The 14,978-nt window shown below is 44.3% G+C and overlaps 1 protein-coding gene across 4 annotated transcripts; it reads left to right on the forward strand.

Moving 5' to 3' along the window:
• The first annotated feature begins 1,599 nt into the window (after nt 1-1,599).
• On the forward strand, nt 1,600-13,783 carry CCDC28A (coiled-coil domain containing 28A). Of its 4 annotated transcripts, none has more exons than XM_005280362.5 (6): nt 1,600-1,737; nt 4,808-5,004; nt 6,311-6,474; nt 9,537-9,691; nt 10,382-10,404; nt 13,056-13,783. In XM_005280362.5, exons 2-6 carry the CDS (start codon nt 4,847-4,849, stop codon nt 13,108-13,110), a joined length of 555 nt encoding a protein of 184 aa, XP_005280419.1. In that variant the 5' UTR covers nt 1,600-1,737; nt 4,808-4,846; the 3' UTR covers nt 13,111-13,783. The 4 variants fall into 4 exon arrangements, with proteins under 4 accessions (XP_005280419.1, XP_023968784.1, XP_042704132.1 ...); XM_024113016.3 differs by having other exon boundaries at nt 1,706-1,827; XM_042848198.2 differs by having other exon boundaries at nt 1,719-1,987.
• Nucleotides 13,784-14,978: the final 1,195 nt, after the last annotated feature.

The following is a 14,978-nucleotide window of genomic DNA, read 5'->3' on the forward strand; positions in this document are numbered from 1 at the left end:
TGTGTGTAGAAGCTGATTCACAAATATTCAGTGTAGTGTATTATATGGTGTCATCTTACATCCTTCCCAAGGGCAAAAAATCTTCTGAAACAATGAAGGCTTGGGCTCATAACCAGTGGCTGCAGAACTTTTGGATGCGCAAGTCCACATTTCTGCATCTGTGTGCAAAACTCACCAAAATAAAAGCTGCACTGACAATGGAAAAGAAAAAAAAATTGCACTATGGGGATCTGCAACAACTGATTTTTATTGGTCAATCAGTGGTCTCTCTCCTAAACCAAGGTGGACTGGATTTCTTTAATGTAAGTAGTCACAACATATTGTTAAAGCTCATTTTATGCTCAATGCTGTGTTAAGATCTCTGCAGTCACAGATAATAACAGTCTTCTTGGGGAATCAGGGCACAGTATCCAGTCTGCAAGACACACACACACACACACCCCGCTTGAACAAAACCCCATCCCTCCCGTTTGGCAACCATCCCCAGAGGAAGCAGACCGTGAGTGTTTTCCACCACAACCCCATCCCTCCCGTTTTGCAACCATCCCCCAGAGGAAGCAGACCGTGAGTGTTTTCCACCACAACCCCATCCCTCCCGTTTTGCAACCTTCCCCAGAGGAAGCAGACCGTGAGTGTTTTCGACCACAAACCCATCCCTCCCGTTTTGCAACCTTCCCCCAGAGGAAGCAGACCGTGAGTGTTTTCGACCACAAACCCCATCCCTCCCGTTTTGCAACCATCCCCCCAGAGGAAGCAGACCGGGAGTGTTTTCGACCAAAAACCCCATCCCTCCCATTTTGCAACCATCCCCCAGAGGAAGCAGACCGTGAGTGTTTTTGACCACAAACCCATCCCTCCCGTTTTGCAACCATCCCTGGACCAGTGACAGGTGCATGAGCAGCCCAGTTATTGGAACTAAGCAAGGAGAAGCCAGTGGAAAAAATGAAAAGGGGCCACTGTGGTCTCAACTTGGGCTCAGGGGCACGCTCCATACCCAGAAACCCTACCTCCCCTTTCACGAATGCAATGAAAGCGGCCACTCCGGTCAGGAAGCAGATTGGGATCGTTTTTGACCACATACCCCATCCCCTCCTGATTCGCAACCCCATGGACAGGCGGTAGCAAGTTAACAGTTTACCAAACTGCTACGCTGCATGGCAGAAACCGCTCCCAGTTGCAAAAGGGGAGGGTTGCATTTTGTGCTGATACAGGCCTCTCAGCGCTTTGCGCACAGCGCGTGGGGAGACAGCTGCTGCCACGCCCCCACGTTCCTTTTACCGCGTGCCAGCGCGCTGAGCCTTAGCGCGGGGGGCTTGGGCCCCGGGATAGAAGCTATGCCTGCGCTGGGGAGGGGCGCGGTGAACCCCTCCCTGTAACCCTGGCGACGAGACCGCGCTTCTCCGAAGGACACGCGCCATAGGCTTGAGAGGAGCAAACCCTTTTAAAATGAGGCGGGGCGGGGGACACTCCTGGCCCCACCCCCACAGAGCGGCCGTTTCGGTTTTTCCTCCCTCCCGTCTCTCGCCGCAAGGAATTCTGGGAGTTGTAGTTTATTCGCTCTTCAGGCACAGGCCTGGCTACAGAGCTGTGCGCCGGAGGGGGGAGGCTTGCACTCCCGCTCCCACAATGCACGACGCGCCCACCGAAGGTCGTATGAGGAGGCGTTGCTTTCTCACGTGACGAGTGCGTCACTTCCCTAAACACACTAGGAAACCGGTGAAACGGGAAGCTGCGCAGGTAGGGTCTGGGGCGGGCCGGGGGGATGTGGTCCGGGCCCAGAACCCTCTGCCGGGCAGGCGCTGCCGCGGAACAGGAGCAGCCCCTGGGGTCGGTGCCGTGTAGTGTATCCATGTAATGCACAACACGCCCCGGTGCAGCTCTCGGGGTTGGGTGCTGTCTGAGCGGGCGCTGGAACTGTGTTGATAGTGGGGGTGCTGAGAGCCACTGAACCAAGCTGTAAACCCATCGATGATGGAAACCACTTCAAGTGGGGGCAGTAGCCTCTGTAGTCCCATCACCTATGAATAGAGTGGCCAGGGGTCTGGTTTTCAACTGGAAAACCCAGTTGAAAAGGGACTCTGGCACCTCCGGTGAGCACCGCCGACCGGGCCGTTAAAAGTCCAGTCAGTGGTGCTGTGGAGCTAAGGTAGGCTAGTCTCTACCTGTCCTGGCTGCGCGCCTGCACCCCATGAGCAGCCACCCTTACCTGCACCCCTCCCCCTGCCTCAAACCCGTAGCTCCTTCCCACACTCCAAATCCCTCAGCCCCACCCTCCGGCTGCACTCCAAACCCCTCATCCTTGTCCCCACCCGAGAGCCAGCACCCCAAGCCAGGACCCCAGGCTAGAGCCCCATCCTGCATCCCAATCTCTTGCACCAGCCTAGAGCCCCCTCCTGCACCGTCAACCCCACTCCCTCAACCTCTCATTTCCTGCCCACATTCCCAGTTAGAGCCCTCACCCCCTCCCACACCCCAACCTTCTGCCCCAGCCCAGTGAAAGTGAGTGAGGGGTGGGGAGAGCCAGCCACGAAGGGAGGGGGAATGTAGTGAGTGGGGGGGCAGAGCCTTGCGGAAGGGGCAGGGGTTGGGTGTTCGGTTTTGTGGGATTCAAAAGTTGGCAACCCTACCTATGAATCTGACTTGTGGCTTTTGAGTTTGGGGTCAGGTAAATGGCATCACACCAGACATAGCACAAAGTGAGCCCCAACCAACATCCACGGGCAGTGTCAGGATGTCTCACTCACCCTGTGAATGCAATCACACCAGAACAGTATGTGCCCTGCAGAACTGCTGGCCTTGCTCTCGTGCCTTTTGAAGCCAATGTTTCTGTGATGGTTGGGCACGTAGTATGAACTCACAGGGACACTCCTATGCAATCAGACTATTAAGATTTTTCTGTGTCCAAAGTTTCTGCTTCATCCCCAATTCCTTTAATTTTTATTAATCAATTTACAGTAATTATAAATAGTGAAAGAAAACAGCGGGCTTGGGTCAGTGCATTATGGTGTCAGTGTCAACCCTGAAGATAGTTTCAGCTAGGCGGCTCCCTTCTAAATAAGGGCTGGCCATGAGAAGGAAAGAATGAATAACAAAAACCCCAAGTGGGACAGAGGAAAGTTTCAATGTAAAATGAGGGAGGAGTAGAGAAGTTTGAAGAGGCAAAGGGGACTAGCTTTTTCCTCTTCTGTTTTTCTCCATTGACAATAGGGCAGCTGTAGATTGACTATGAAGTAATGCTGTTTGTTATACTGTTTTTTATTTTACTGCTACATTTAATATCAGCTTGCTTTTATGCTCATGCTGCTACTTCTATGCAGAAAGTAGAACTGGAAAGCATCTGGAGTGTGGCAGTTGAACAGGCTTATTACTTTTTTCAGTTTTCTTACTCTGATCCCATGTGCTTTCAGTGTGAGTTGTTTTTTTTTTTTTAACTGCTGAAGGACTACTTTGAGGAAGTGACAGAATTAACTAATAAAGATTGAAGAGCAGCTGTAGGGGCACAGGCTCCACCTAGTCATTAATTTCCAGGAAATGCCATATACCAAGCTCATTATTGCTGTTATAAAATACATAGTGATGGGGTTTTAAAATATTTGGGTACATATATGTTATTTCTAGAATATTAATGCATTGTATAATACTACAATTTGCTTCAGTCATCTCTGATTATTCTACTTAGTCTATAATTGAGTAAGAGTGGCTGAAAGGGTGATTTCTAGTACACCAGTCATGTACAGTAACTCCTCGCTTAACGTTGTAGTTATGTTCCTGAAAAATGCGACTTTTAAGTGAAATGATGTTAAGCAAATCCAATTTCCCCATAAGAATTAATCTAAATGGGGGGGGGAGGGGTTAGGTTCCAGGGCAGCTTCCCCTACTCTGCAAGCACCAGGGGTGGGGGGGCTCAATCCTCAGCCTGCCCACTCCACCCAAGCCCCCACCCTTGACCCGTCTCTTCTCCCCTCCCCTTTACTTCGCATGCTGCGTCCTGGCTCCTCCCCTCTCCCTTCTTCCCTCCCTTCTAAATGCCAAGCCAGCTGATTGCCATGTTCGGGAGGCGAGGGAGGGAGGGGGGAGGCGCGCCAAGTCCTCGCTTCTCCCCTCTCCCTCCTGCCAGGGCAATCAGCTGGCTTGCAGCGTTTAGGAGGGAGGAGCGAGGACTTGGCGCAGGCTCCCTCTCCGGCCCGGGGCAATCAGCTGGCTTGCCATGTTCGGGAGGCAGGGGGAGCCTGCGTGCCGAGTCCTCGTTCCTCTCCCCACCTCCAAAATGCCAGCTGATTTCCGTGGGCAGGAGGCAGGGGAGGAGGGGGAAGGCGCTGATTCGTGGGGTCTGCCGGCGGGCGGGAGGCGCTGTGGAGGGAGAGGGGGGCGTAGGGAGGCTGCCAGCTGTGGAGAAAGCAGGCAGCCAAACAACATAAGAGTGGAACATTGAACAACTTTAAATGAGTATGTTCCCTCATTGATCAGCAATGTAACAATGAAACAACGTTAAGCGGGACGACTTTAAGTGAGGAGTTACTGTAACAGAAAATAAGTGTAGTAGAATAGTTTAGTTACTAGTGGGGCTCCAGCTGACTTGGAAGTTCTAGATTTGTGATCTTGATTTTTCTGCTGCTCTTACAGGCTTTGCCAGCTTATCTTGAAAATCAAGATTTCCCTTTTTAGATAAAGCAATTGCTGCTGATCTGTGAGGGGTTTAAAAACTAGACTCTTATACAATACGCCTGAGCATCACTACAGCTCTTTATAATAAATAACTCGTTTGCCCCTTTCAATGGATATTTAACTATTTTATTCCTTCCATAAGATAAGAAATTAGTCTGAGTGCAATAGTTAACCAGCGGAAATGGAAGAAAGGAAAATCAAGAGGAGGAGCCCCAAATCATCCAGTAGTCACCCAACTCAGGTTACTAATGCCAAGAAAAATTCTGTGCCGGTCAGTAAAAGTACAGCTTTTTCAAATCCTGCACCACAAGCAAATTCACAAAGACCAAAGTTAAAAAGGTAAGTTCCTAATATTCTACAAATCATTGAGGGTGGGAAAAGGAGAGACAGTTGGGATTATTGGCCTAAAAGTATTAGCTGGAGCTTAAACAGTGAACTAATGCATATAGGCAGAGGTGGGTAGAGAATACGGTTGAGAACAAAATTCTTAAGCAATCTTTGTAGTAGTTAACTTTATCAGTGCTGCACTGAGATCTAGTGTGGAGGTGCCAATATCAGCAGAATGGCAGAGCTTGCTGAATCTGCCACTCAGAAGTGCAGTAGATATTCTTTCTCCATTGCATTTCAGGAAAAATGTTTTCTCTAGAAATATTATATTATCCAAAATGCAATGTGTACCACTCTAGAAATCTACAGTAACTGCAGCTGACGTGAGAATGGACTAACATTTATCATTGTGTGCAACTCAATAATGTTTTAAAATACACAATAGGATTATTTCTCATATGGCAAGATATGGGGGAAATATAATCACTTTGATATTTTTGTTGTTGTTAAATTTGACCTAAACTTATTTTTATATATGAATCATTTCTGTGGATGGCCAAGCTATTAGCCTGACTTGACAAGGGGTGGTCATATGGAAATTTATTGCAGTTTCTAAACTAAAGTAGTAGTTGCAGGTTATATTCAGCCAACAAAACTATATTTACATCAGGATAAGCTACTCATGGAATAGTTGAGTAAAAAGATTGAATTCACTTGAGTTTCTCCACACTTGTGAGCGCGTGCATTGTATGCAGAGTATTTAAGAATGTGTCTGCTTGGCTAACTTTCATGCAGTTTTATGGAAGAAAAATAAAACTAGTGTCAAGTTATAAAATCTTAGCTAATATGAATGTATACATTAGAAATACCTGTTACTGCTTTAATATCTGTTCAGTGAAAGTGGTTGCCTTGTTATTTACTTCCCCACCCAGGGGCCTAGTTTGATTCCAAGTAGAGTTCCAGGAGTCTGCTTCCTATCAAAGTATTGGGAAATCAAAAAGTTTTTCTTAATACTTTTAAAAGGAAAACGTGTGGATGATACTGTGCTTTCTAATGGTAATAAGAAAGCAGATTCTTGGAGTCCTGCTTTATATTATCAGATTGTCAAGATAGTGGCTTCACAATATGATCACTTTATATTTAGGTAAAATTTGTGACCCATACTTTATAATTTGATGGTGCAGTTAAGTATGTACATTCACTACAGTTGTCCTTTTAAGGCTGATTTCTAGGATAGTCCTTCATTGCACTTCTTCAGCAGGAGCAAAAAGAGGAAGATAGTCTCTTCTGTAAAATTACATGTCTTTCATTTCCTCAGAGGAATAAAAGAAAAAGCCAAACCTCCAGGAGGGGAAGGAAAAGGGGCACAGGCAGCTCCAATACAGCACTCTTTTCTCACAGATGTATCAGACGTGCAAGAGATGGAGAGGGGACTTCTGAGCCTTCTAAATGATTTCCACTCTGGCAAACTTCAAGCATTCGGTAAATATGTGGGTTTTCTTTACCCAGCTGTTGCTTTTATATAAGATAGCAGTTTTTTGCAAACAAGATGTGCTAGTTACAGAGAGATTGTCAGTCTATATTAGACAAGAGGTTAGTCTATACTTGGTCATGATTATTTTATTGGCCATTTGAAATAGCAACCCTTTGAATCATAGGGTTATCTTTGGGTCAATGCTGTGTCAAAAAGTCCCTTTCATAGTGCTTGTGTGCTAAGAGATTGTGTTCCAATTATCATGGGACACACAAATAAGTTTCTTGGCTTGTAGATTTAAAATATCAACTTTAAAAATACTTTGGGTATGTTAAATATTAGCAGAAATGTAACCAAGAAATAAGATGCCTTTATGAAATGAAGTAGTAAATTCCAAAGTAGGAAACAAATTCAAACTGTATATCTGCTAATATTTAATTAAAATTAAAAAGTTTAAATTTTGGCTTATGCTGGGGGACTGAATTCTGTTTTTGCCAAATTTACATCTTGCCAGAAATCGAGTTTCTGTGAAGAACTTCACCTGTAACTGTTGTTTAAAGTGTAATGCTATATTACTTGGTCAAGAGGTGATAGGAAAAGGGGTTGGTATTGGGTAGCTTTTCGAATCCTAGCGTAGGTTATGCCTACTTCCTCTTTTTGGGTGAATTGATTACCACTGCAAATTCTTGCCTATAGGCAGATGCTGCTGCTGTTTCATGAACTATTGACTGAGGGTCCATGAAGATGATTCTTACCTTTAGAACCTAGGCATATCATGTGACATCTCCACTCAATTCTGCAATGGAGTTTTTCCAGAACCTATGCCTCATACATGGCATCAAAGTGTTCAGTGCTTTTGTTTAGGACTTAAGCCCATGGCTCTCATGAAGTGTGGTAATTAACTTTAATGTGAGCAGGATCGGGTCTAATGCAATTGAAGATATTTGCTTTCATACATGCAGCCCATCTTACTCTTCTTTTTGACCTTGAAATGGAATCATAATATTGTATACAACAGGTGTAAGTTTCTAGGGCTGTGCATGGGGTTACAGGGTTCTTCTGCTTAGTCATTCCTGCTGCCAGGTGCTTCAACCCTGCAGAGAAGTGTGGAGGTACTTTTGCAAAGTACATACATTAGTTCAGGGGTATCCAATTAGCTATAATCTGGTTAAATAGGAGGGGGTTGAGCATGTCTGAGAGACAGAGGTTATGAGGTGCTGGAGGAGAAACTCCAGGAACAGCCAAGTTTAGTCTGATGACACTTTAAGTGAAAAATAAGGCCAGATCTAGAGATGGGGCACTCTCTAGGTGGACTGTATCCAGCATCAGAGGGGTAGCCGTGTTAGTCTGAATCTGTAAAAAGCAACAGAGGGTCCTGTGGCACCTTTGAGACTAACAGAAGTATTGGGAGCATAAGCTTTCGTGGGTAAGAACCTCACTTCTTCAGATGCAAGTAATGGAAATCTCCAGCGGCAGGTATAAATCAGTGTGGAGATAACGAGGTTAGGTGATGGCCAGTGGAGTTCTGTTGGTTTCTCTTCTGGGCCTGTCTTGTAGCAGGAGGCTTCTGGGTACACGTCTGGCTCTGTTGATTTGTTTCTTTATTTCCTTGTGTGGGTATCGTAGTTTTGAGAATGCTTGGTGAAGATCTTGTAGGTGTTGGTCTCTGTCTGAGGGGTTGGAGCAGATGCGATTGTACCTCAGTGCCTGTAGCTCGCATCTGCTCCAACCCCTCAGACAGAGACCAACACCTACAAGATCTTCACCAAGCATTCCCAAAACTACGATACCCACACAAGGAAATAAAGAAACAAATCAACAGAGCCAGACGTGTACCCAGAAGCCTCCTGCTACAAGACAGGCCCAGAAGAGAAACCAACAGAACTCCACTGGCCATCACCTACAGTCCTCAGCTTAAACCTCTCCAACGCATCATCAGTGATCTACAACCCATCCTGGACAATGATCCCTCACTTTCACAGACCTTGGGAGGCAGGCCAGTCCTCGCCCACCGACAACCTGCCAACCTTAAGCATATTCTCAGCAGCAACCACGCACCGCACCATAACAACTCTAACTCAGGAACCAACCCATGCAACAAACCTCGATGCCAACTGTGCCCACATATCTACACCAGCAACACCATCACAGGACCTAACCAGATCAGCTACAACATCACCGGCTCATTCACCTGCACGTCCACCAATGTTATATATGCCATCATATGCCAGCAATGCCCCTCTGCTATGTACATTGGCCAAACTGGACAGTCACTACGCAAGAGGATAAATGGACACAAGTCAGATATCAGGAATGGCAATATACAAAAACCTGTAGGAGAACACTTCAACCTCCCTGGCCACACAATAGCAGATGTAAAGGTAGCCATCTTACAGCAAAAAAACTTCAGGACCAGACTCCAAAGAGAAACTGCTGAGCTCCAGTTCATTTGCAAATTTGACACCATCAGATCAGGATTAAACAAAGACTGTGAATGGCTATCCAACTACAGAAGCAGTTTCTCCTCCCTTGGTGTTCACACCTCAACTGCTAGCAGAGCACCTCACCCTCCCTGATTGAACTAACCTCGTTATCTCCACACTGATTTATACCTGCCGCTGGAGATTTCCATTACTTGCATCTGAAGAAGTGAGGTTCTTACCCACGAAAGCTTATGCTCCCAATACTTCTGTTAGTCTCAAAGGTGCCACAGGACCCTCTGTTGCTGTATCCAGCATGCAGATCTTCCATTCAGAACAGGGTAAGAACATTGCACCTGTTTAAAATCTTAGTTTCTTGCCATTGAAATGATTGATATCACAAATTCAGCATGACCCAAATACAGGATCAAATGCAAGGACAGAAGCTCTTATTTAAAAAGTTACGGTAATAAACATGGAAAAATAAAACTGAGTCCTATGGAAGGTAAACGGATTTGTTTCTGATATTTGACCACTTTTTTCCCTCTACTACGAAAATCCATCTAAGATATACATGCAGTAGCTTAGACTTTGCTCCTTACCCCATTGTCAGATTCTTACATAACAGCTTTACAATCTGCTTTGTTCAGGAAATGAGTGTTCCATAGAACAGATGGAACATGTGCGGGGGATGCAGGAGAAACTAGCTCGCTTGAATTTGGAACTCTATGGGGAGTTGGAAGAACTTCCTGAAGATAAAAGAAAACTTGCCAGTGACTCCAATTTGGATAGGCTGCTATCAGATGTAAGTATAGTCAAGACAGACTGTCTTCCACTGAAGTTGCTTCACAGAATTAGATCTGGTTCAAGAACAGGATCCAGCAGTGGTATTCTTTCTATACAACTTGAAGACCTTAGGGTCTCAGGAATTTAGGTTTAAATGTGTTGAGGAAAAATGTGACTCTAATGACCCAGGATATTTCCCATATCTGCCAAGGATTCTACTTCCTCAGTATTAATTTTGAGGAAATACAAGTGCCTTATCCATCCCTCTTATTCAGACTACTCCTTGTGGCGCCTCTACCAGTTTGTGCAGCTTAGAGCCTCCTTTAAGATCCTGCAAACTGTTTCAGAGCTTAGGCTGATGTAGAACCAGCCTGAGCATCAGCGAGCTGGACCATCTTCCCTGTGTTCTTTCTGTACTCTGCCACACCTAACAGAGACTAGACAGAGAGAATTATCTGGACCTATGTATTCTAAATTTGATAAACAGGAAAACTGTTAAATATCCAAAAAGTCTAATTTCTCAAAACTTCCTAGTGTAGAGCTACACTTGCTTTTAAACTTACAGTACTATCATGAAAGGTTTGTTTAATTTTTTTGCAACAGACCCTAAATATGTGTTAGTACCATTTATAATTGTATTATTGACATGTTTACTTGATTAATTATAACTACGGTGTTTTTTCTCATACTTTGTTCATTTATATTGCAGCTGGAAGAACTGAATTCTTCTATGTATCCTTTTTATTGAATGTCATTTTTGGTGAACATTTTTGCAATAAAAAGTTGATCAGAACCAAAATTATACTATTAAATTTCCAGAAAATACATTTCACGGGTGTTCTGTAGCTCAAGAGAGTTAAAATGGATTTTAACAGTGCTTCTTTTTGAAATTCAGGGCTGTAGTATGTCATGTTTTCAGATCCCTCTAGCTTACAGATGGCTTTCCTGTAACACTCAAAGTGTAGGTTGCTGTAGATCTAAACAAAGCTTTGTGAATAGGCTATTTCTTTAAAGATTTCTTCATTAACTATTTCTGTTTACACTTTGAAAGAAAAAGGTACATCAGACACAGATATCTAAAATTGTCATAGCTGAAGTATAAAATTTTAGACTGGACATGTTGAGAAAAAAGACTGTTTAGCCAGTTGAGTGCAGACCTTGATATAAACTACCCACTTTGGCTAGGAACTCTGGAGCAACCATGCATAATAATATGCCTCCTAAAGTGTTCAGGAATGGAGTTCTGTCCTGCTGATACTAGGGCAAAAAAATTCTAATATTCTTCAGTTTTCCACAACACTTTTTAAGGCTCCTGTTAAAGGAGGAAACTTGCACACAAACTTATAACATAGATCACTGAAATATGCAAAATACAGAATTGCAGCGTTACCGTTAAATGCCTAAGCATTAACAGCTGCAAATAACCAGCTAAATAACTTACATTTATATTAATGTATGCATTACCTTAAGTTGTCATTTCCATTCTTGTAAGCCTCCTAACCATTGCAGAAGGATGGTCCAGTGGTTAGGGCATCAGCCTGGGACTTGAGACACACTGTTTAACTCCCTGCTCTGATACCTACTTCCTGTGTGAAAGTCACTTAATCTCTCTGTGCCTCACTTCCCTGTCAGTGAAATGAGGATGATAGTGTTCCCCTACCTCGCAGGGGTGTTGTGATCATAAATGTATCCATGAGTATAAGGTGCTCAGATACAACAGTAACAAGGACCATATAAGTCAGAGGTGGGCAAACTACAGCCCGTGGGCCACATCCGGCCCGGCCCAGCCCCTGAGCTCCTGTCCCAGGAGGCTAGCCCCCGGCCCCTCCCATGCTGTCCCCCAACCCCCGCCGCCTCAGTGCGCTGCGCTGCCGGCGCAACGCTCTGGACGGCCAGGCAGCGCAGTTGCAGAGCCACGGCCTGACCCGGTGCTCTGGGCGGTGCAGCTGTAACGCTGCCAGCCACCAGTGCTCTGCACTGCGCGGTAAAGGGGTAGTGGGGGGGGGGGGAGGGAGGGGTGTTGGATAGAGGGCAGAGGAGTTCGGGGGGTGGTGGGGGGGGTGGATAGGGTTCGGGGCGGTCAGAGGGCGGGGAACAGGGGGGTTGGATGGAACAGCGGTCCTGGGGGGGCAGTCAGGAATGAGAGGGGGGTTGGATGGGGCAGTCAGGGGTGGTGGGTCCAGGGTGGTCAGGGGACAGGAGCAGGGGGTGGTGGATGGGGCAGGAGTACTGGGGGGGGGCCAACAGGGAATGGAGGGGGTTGATGGGGTAGGAGTCCCGGGGAAGGCAGTCAGGGGACAGTGGGGTTGGATGGGGTAGGAGTCCAGGGGGAGCCATCAGGGGGTGAGAAGCAGGGGGAGGGTGTCGGATAGGAGGTGGGGACCAGGCCACGCCTGGCTGTTGGGGGAGACACAGCCTCCCCTAACTGGCCCTCCATACAATTTTGGAAATCTGATGTGGCCCTCAGGCCAAAAAGTTTGCCCGCCCCTGATATAAGTAGATGAGAGAGAGAGAGAAGAACTTTCCAAAATGTTTCACCAAGCCAGAGGCCAAGTGTGAAATATTTCAGTCCCAAAGGTGTATGTTTTGGAATTTGAGTAGGATTTATTGGAAACTGTTGTGCAACCTTACTGATATTAAGTGAAAACAGCCCCTGCTATAACTCATTTACTATGTTACAACATTTACGGAAATTCATGGCATAACTGTTCCTGCCCTCGTCAGAAAGAGTGGTTCTAAAATGTCTTTGTTTCATTGGGCTCTAATTATATAAGCAACTGATCTGAGTTAGCATCTTTTAATATAAGGATAGTATTTTAATGAGGATTTCAGATGTCCTCAAATTAATAGTGAATGGTCTGTATTCTAAGAGACTTATTTAATACATTTTCTTATGTAAATGCACAGGACCAGGGCTGTGCCCTTCTAGATACCTGCACGCCTCCATTCTTTCAAACTTCCCATTTAAGATTTGTTAATAGTCTCTAAATTTAAACTTATTTTTTTAGGCAAGGAAAATATTAAATATGTATTTCATTTTTACTATTTGCATTTTATTGAAAATATTTGGATCAGGCTATTTTGTAATTGCAATAAAACAGAAGAGGATTAATTTATTTTTAAATTGGTGACTGTGCTTAGCACTAAGATGACTTGTGATACTGTTTTTTCCCTCTCGCATGTAAACTTCGACCTTGTGTATAATTGCATCCAATGTGTATTGATATTCCAGCATGTCAGGCCATGTGTAATATTTTGTTCTTTTATGTCATCTCAAATCTGTCATACTTTACAAACATTAAATATCGGTATAATACAGATATTCATAAGGTAAATTCTCGTGTTATCATATGAAAACTTAATTTCTTAACTCTTTGTTCCAGACAAAAACTTCATTTAGCAGATGCACAAGATATCCCAAATACCTCCACCAGCTAAAAGTGTAGATTTTTTTGATTTAGAGACCTTTCCAAGAAGTCATGTCTTTATTTTTCCAATGGAATCTAGATTCTTACTCATTTTCCACAACAAAGAATTAAAATGCAAATGCAAGTGATTATTTTCACACATTCCTGTTAGCAGATTTGAGCACTGCGATATATCAGGGTTGGAATCTATTGATCTAACTGCAATGGTGTGCTGCTATGCTTTGTATTAATGCCTTATTTAATATAAAGTGTTTGGGGAAAACTTGAAAGTACATTCTCAGTGTTGTTCATATATCTGTTGGATTTATATATGTACATATTATATGTTCACTAACATTACTCCAATTTTGACAAAGCTAGCAGTGAAGTTTTTTTGTAGCTGCCTTCCTGCCTAGTATGTAGACAATCTGAACACTCTTTAGAGTGTTTTGTGCACCATTAAATTATGCCATATACTATGTTAAAAAGTGTAGCATCTGTTTAATTATGGTCAGAGAAAGAGCTCTTGTATGGTCTCAATTTTTACAAAGTCAATTTTTTCCCTTGCTCTGTCAACCGCTTTAAAATTTCACCCAGTTAGAATTGGAATACATACTGGAAGTCCATGTCATTTGGTTTTGACAATTTTGAATTTTCAGCAATACTTAAACACTGTCACTCCATAATAAATCCATTCTACACTACTTTGCTTTCCATTAACTTTTTGTTTAGTAAAAAGAACAGGAGTACTTGTGACACCTTGTGTTTAGTAAAGTCTCCCTTTTTGGGGGGTTAATGACTGTTCCCTATTTTTAGTTATTTCAGGAGTGGGGAGAGTCTGCAACAATAAACACTGACCTTCAACACATGCCCAGTAACAAGAGGTCTGCTCCTAAAAAGTGCTTCTATAGGCAGGTTTTGTGGAGCACATGTTACGATACATATTTCAGTACTGAAGATGTTGTACTGATAGATTCACAGTTGACAAAGCAGGCCCATAGCTAACAAGCACAAATCTACCCCACACTATGTTCCTTTCATACAATCAAGCTGAATCTTTGCTCCCGCCTTGTAGCAGCATGAGCCCAAATCCCATACAAATTGCTACATTTCTTGAACATGGACAGAGAAAGCCTGTGTTTGTGCAAAGACTGATTACGTGATGGCTCAAAACTTCTACCAGGGCATGTGAAAATGTGCACTCAGTGATGCATTTGTTCTAATGTGTAGTTAAACTGTTTATTCAGATTCCATTTTTGTGTGCATTTGTTCTATAGCAGGAGTGAAGTTTTTCTCCCTTCCCTTTTGGGTCTTTTGAGCTCTTGATCTATCCATATTACTAGTGCCTGGGACAGAGGAGAAAAGGTTCAAATTCTGTGCAAGCCCCACTCAGAGAAGAGGATTCTATAGACCTTCATTGAAATAACACAGTTCTTTGACTCATGAGCTCCCCCCTCTTTCCTTCTGAATCAATTGTAGCTTTGTCTGATCCCTAAAGTTCTAAACAGAAACTCCAACTCTGTGAGGAGGAGGCTTTAGATACCATAATCCCCACTGAAAGCAAGTCCAACTCTTGCACCTTCTAAGTAAAGTACTGGCATTCCCTTCCTTCTCCCACCTAGAAGCCCAAATCCCACACTAAGCCATCAGATTTCTAGTAAAGTCCTTCCCCCAAACTTCCCTTGTTCCACTGTGATTTACTTCACAGTTCCCTTTGTCAGTGAGACTTTTTAGAAAGAGTTTGCCACCACGGAAGATCCCTAACTCCTAATCTGATGGATGTCTTCTGGGGAGGTTGTGAACAGACTACTCCGCTCCCAAGACAGTGTGGAGAGGAACTGGGAGCACAATACACTGACCACACTAGCAAAAGAAAGTGTACCCAAGGCTTTGTCATAC

This window comes from Chrysemys picta, chromosome 3 (genome assembly GCF_011386835.1).
Source record: "Chrysemys picta bellii isolate R12L10 chromosome 3, ASM1138683v2, whole genome shotgun sequence".
NCBI lineage: Eukaryota > Metazoa > Chordata > Testudines > Emydidae > Chrysemys > Chrysemys picta.

Bases quoted from the DNA above. Each gene is read 5' to 3' on its own strand.
- CCDC28A (XM_005280362.5), top strand. From the start codon at position 4,847: ATGGAAGAAAGGAAAATCAAGAGGAGGAGCCCCAAATCATCCAGTAGT. The intron at 5,005-6,310 runs GTAAGTTCCTAA...TCATTTCCTCAG, and splicing joins CAAAGACCAAAGTTAAAAAG to AGGAATAAAAGAAAAAGCCA. The intron at 6,475-9,536 runs GTAAATATGTGG...TGCTTTGTTCAG, and splicing joins TGGCAAACTTCAAGCATTCG to GAAATGAGTGTTCCATAGAA.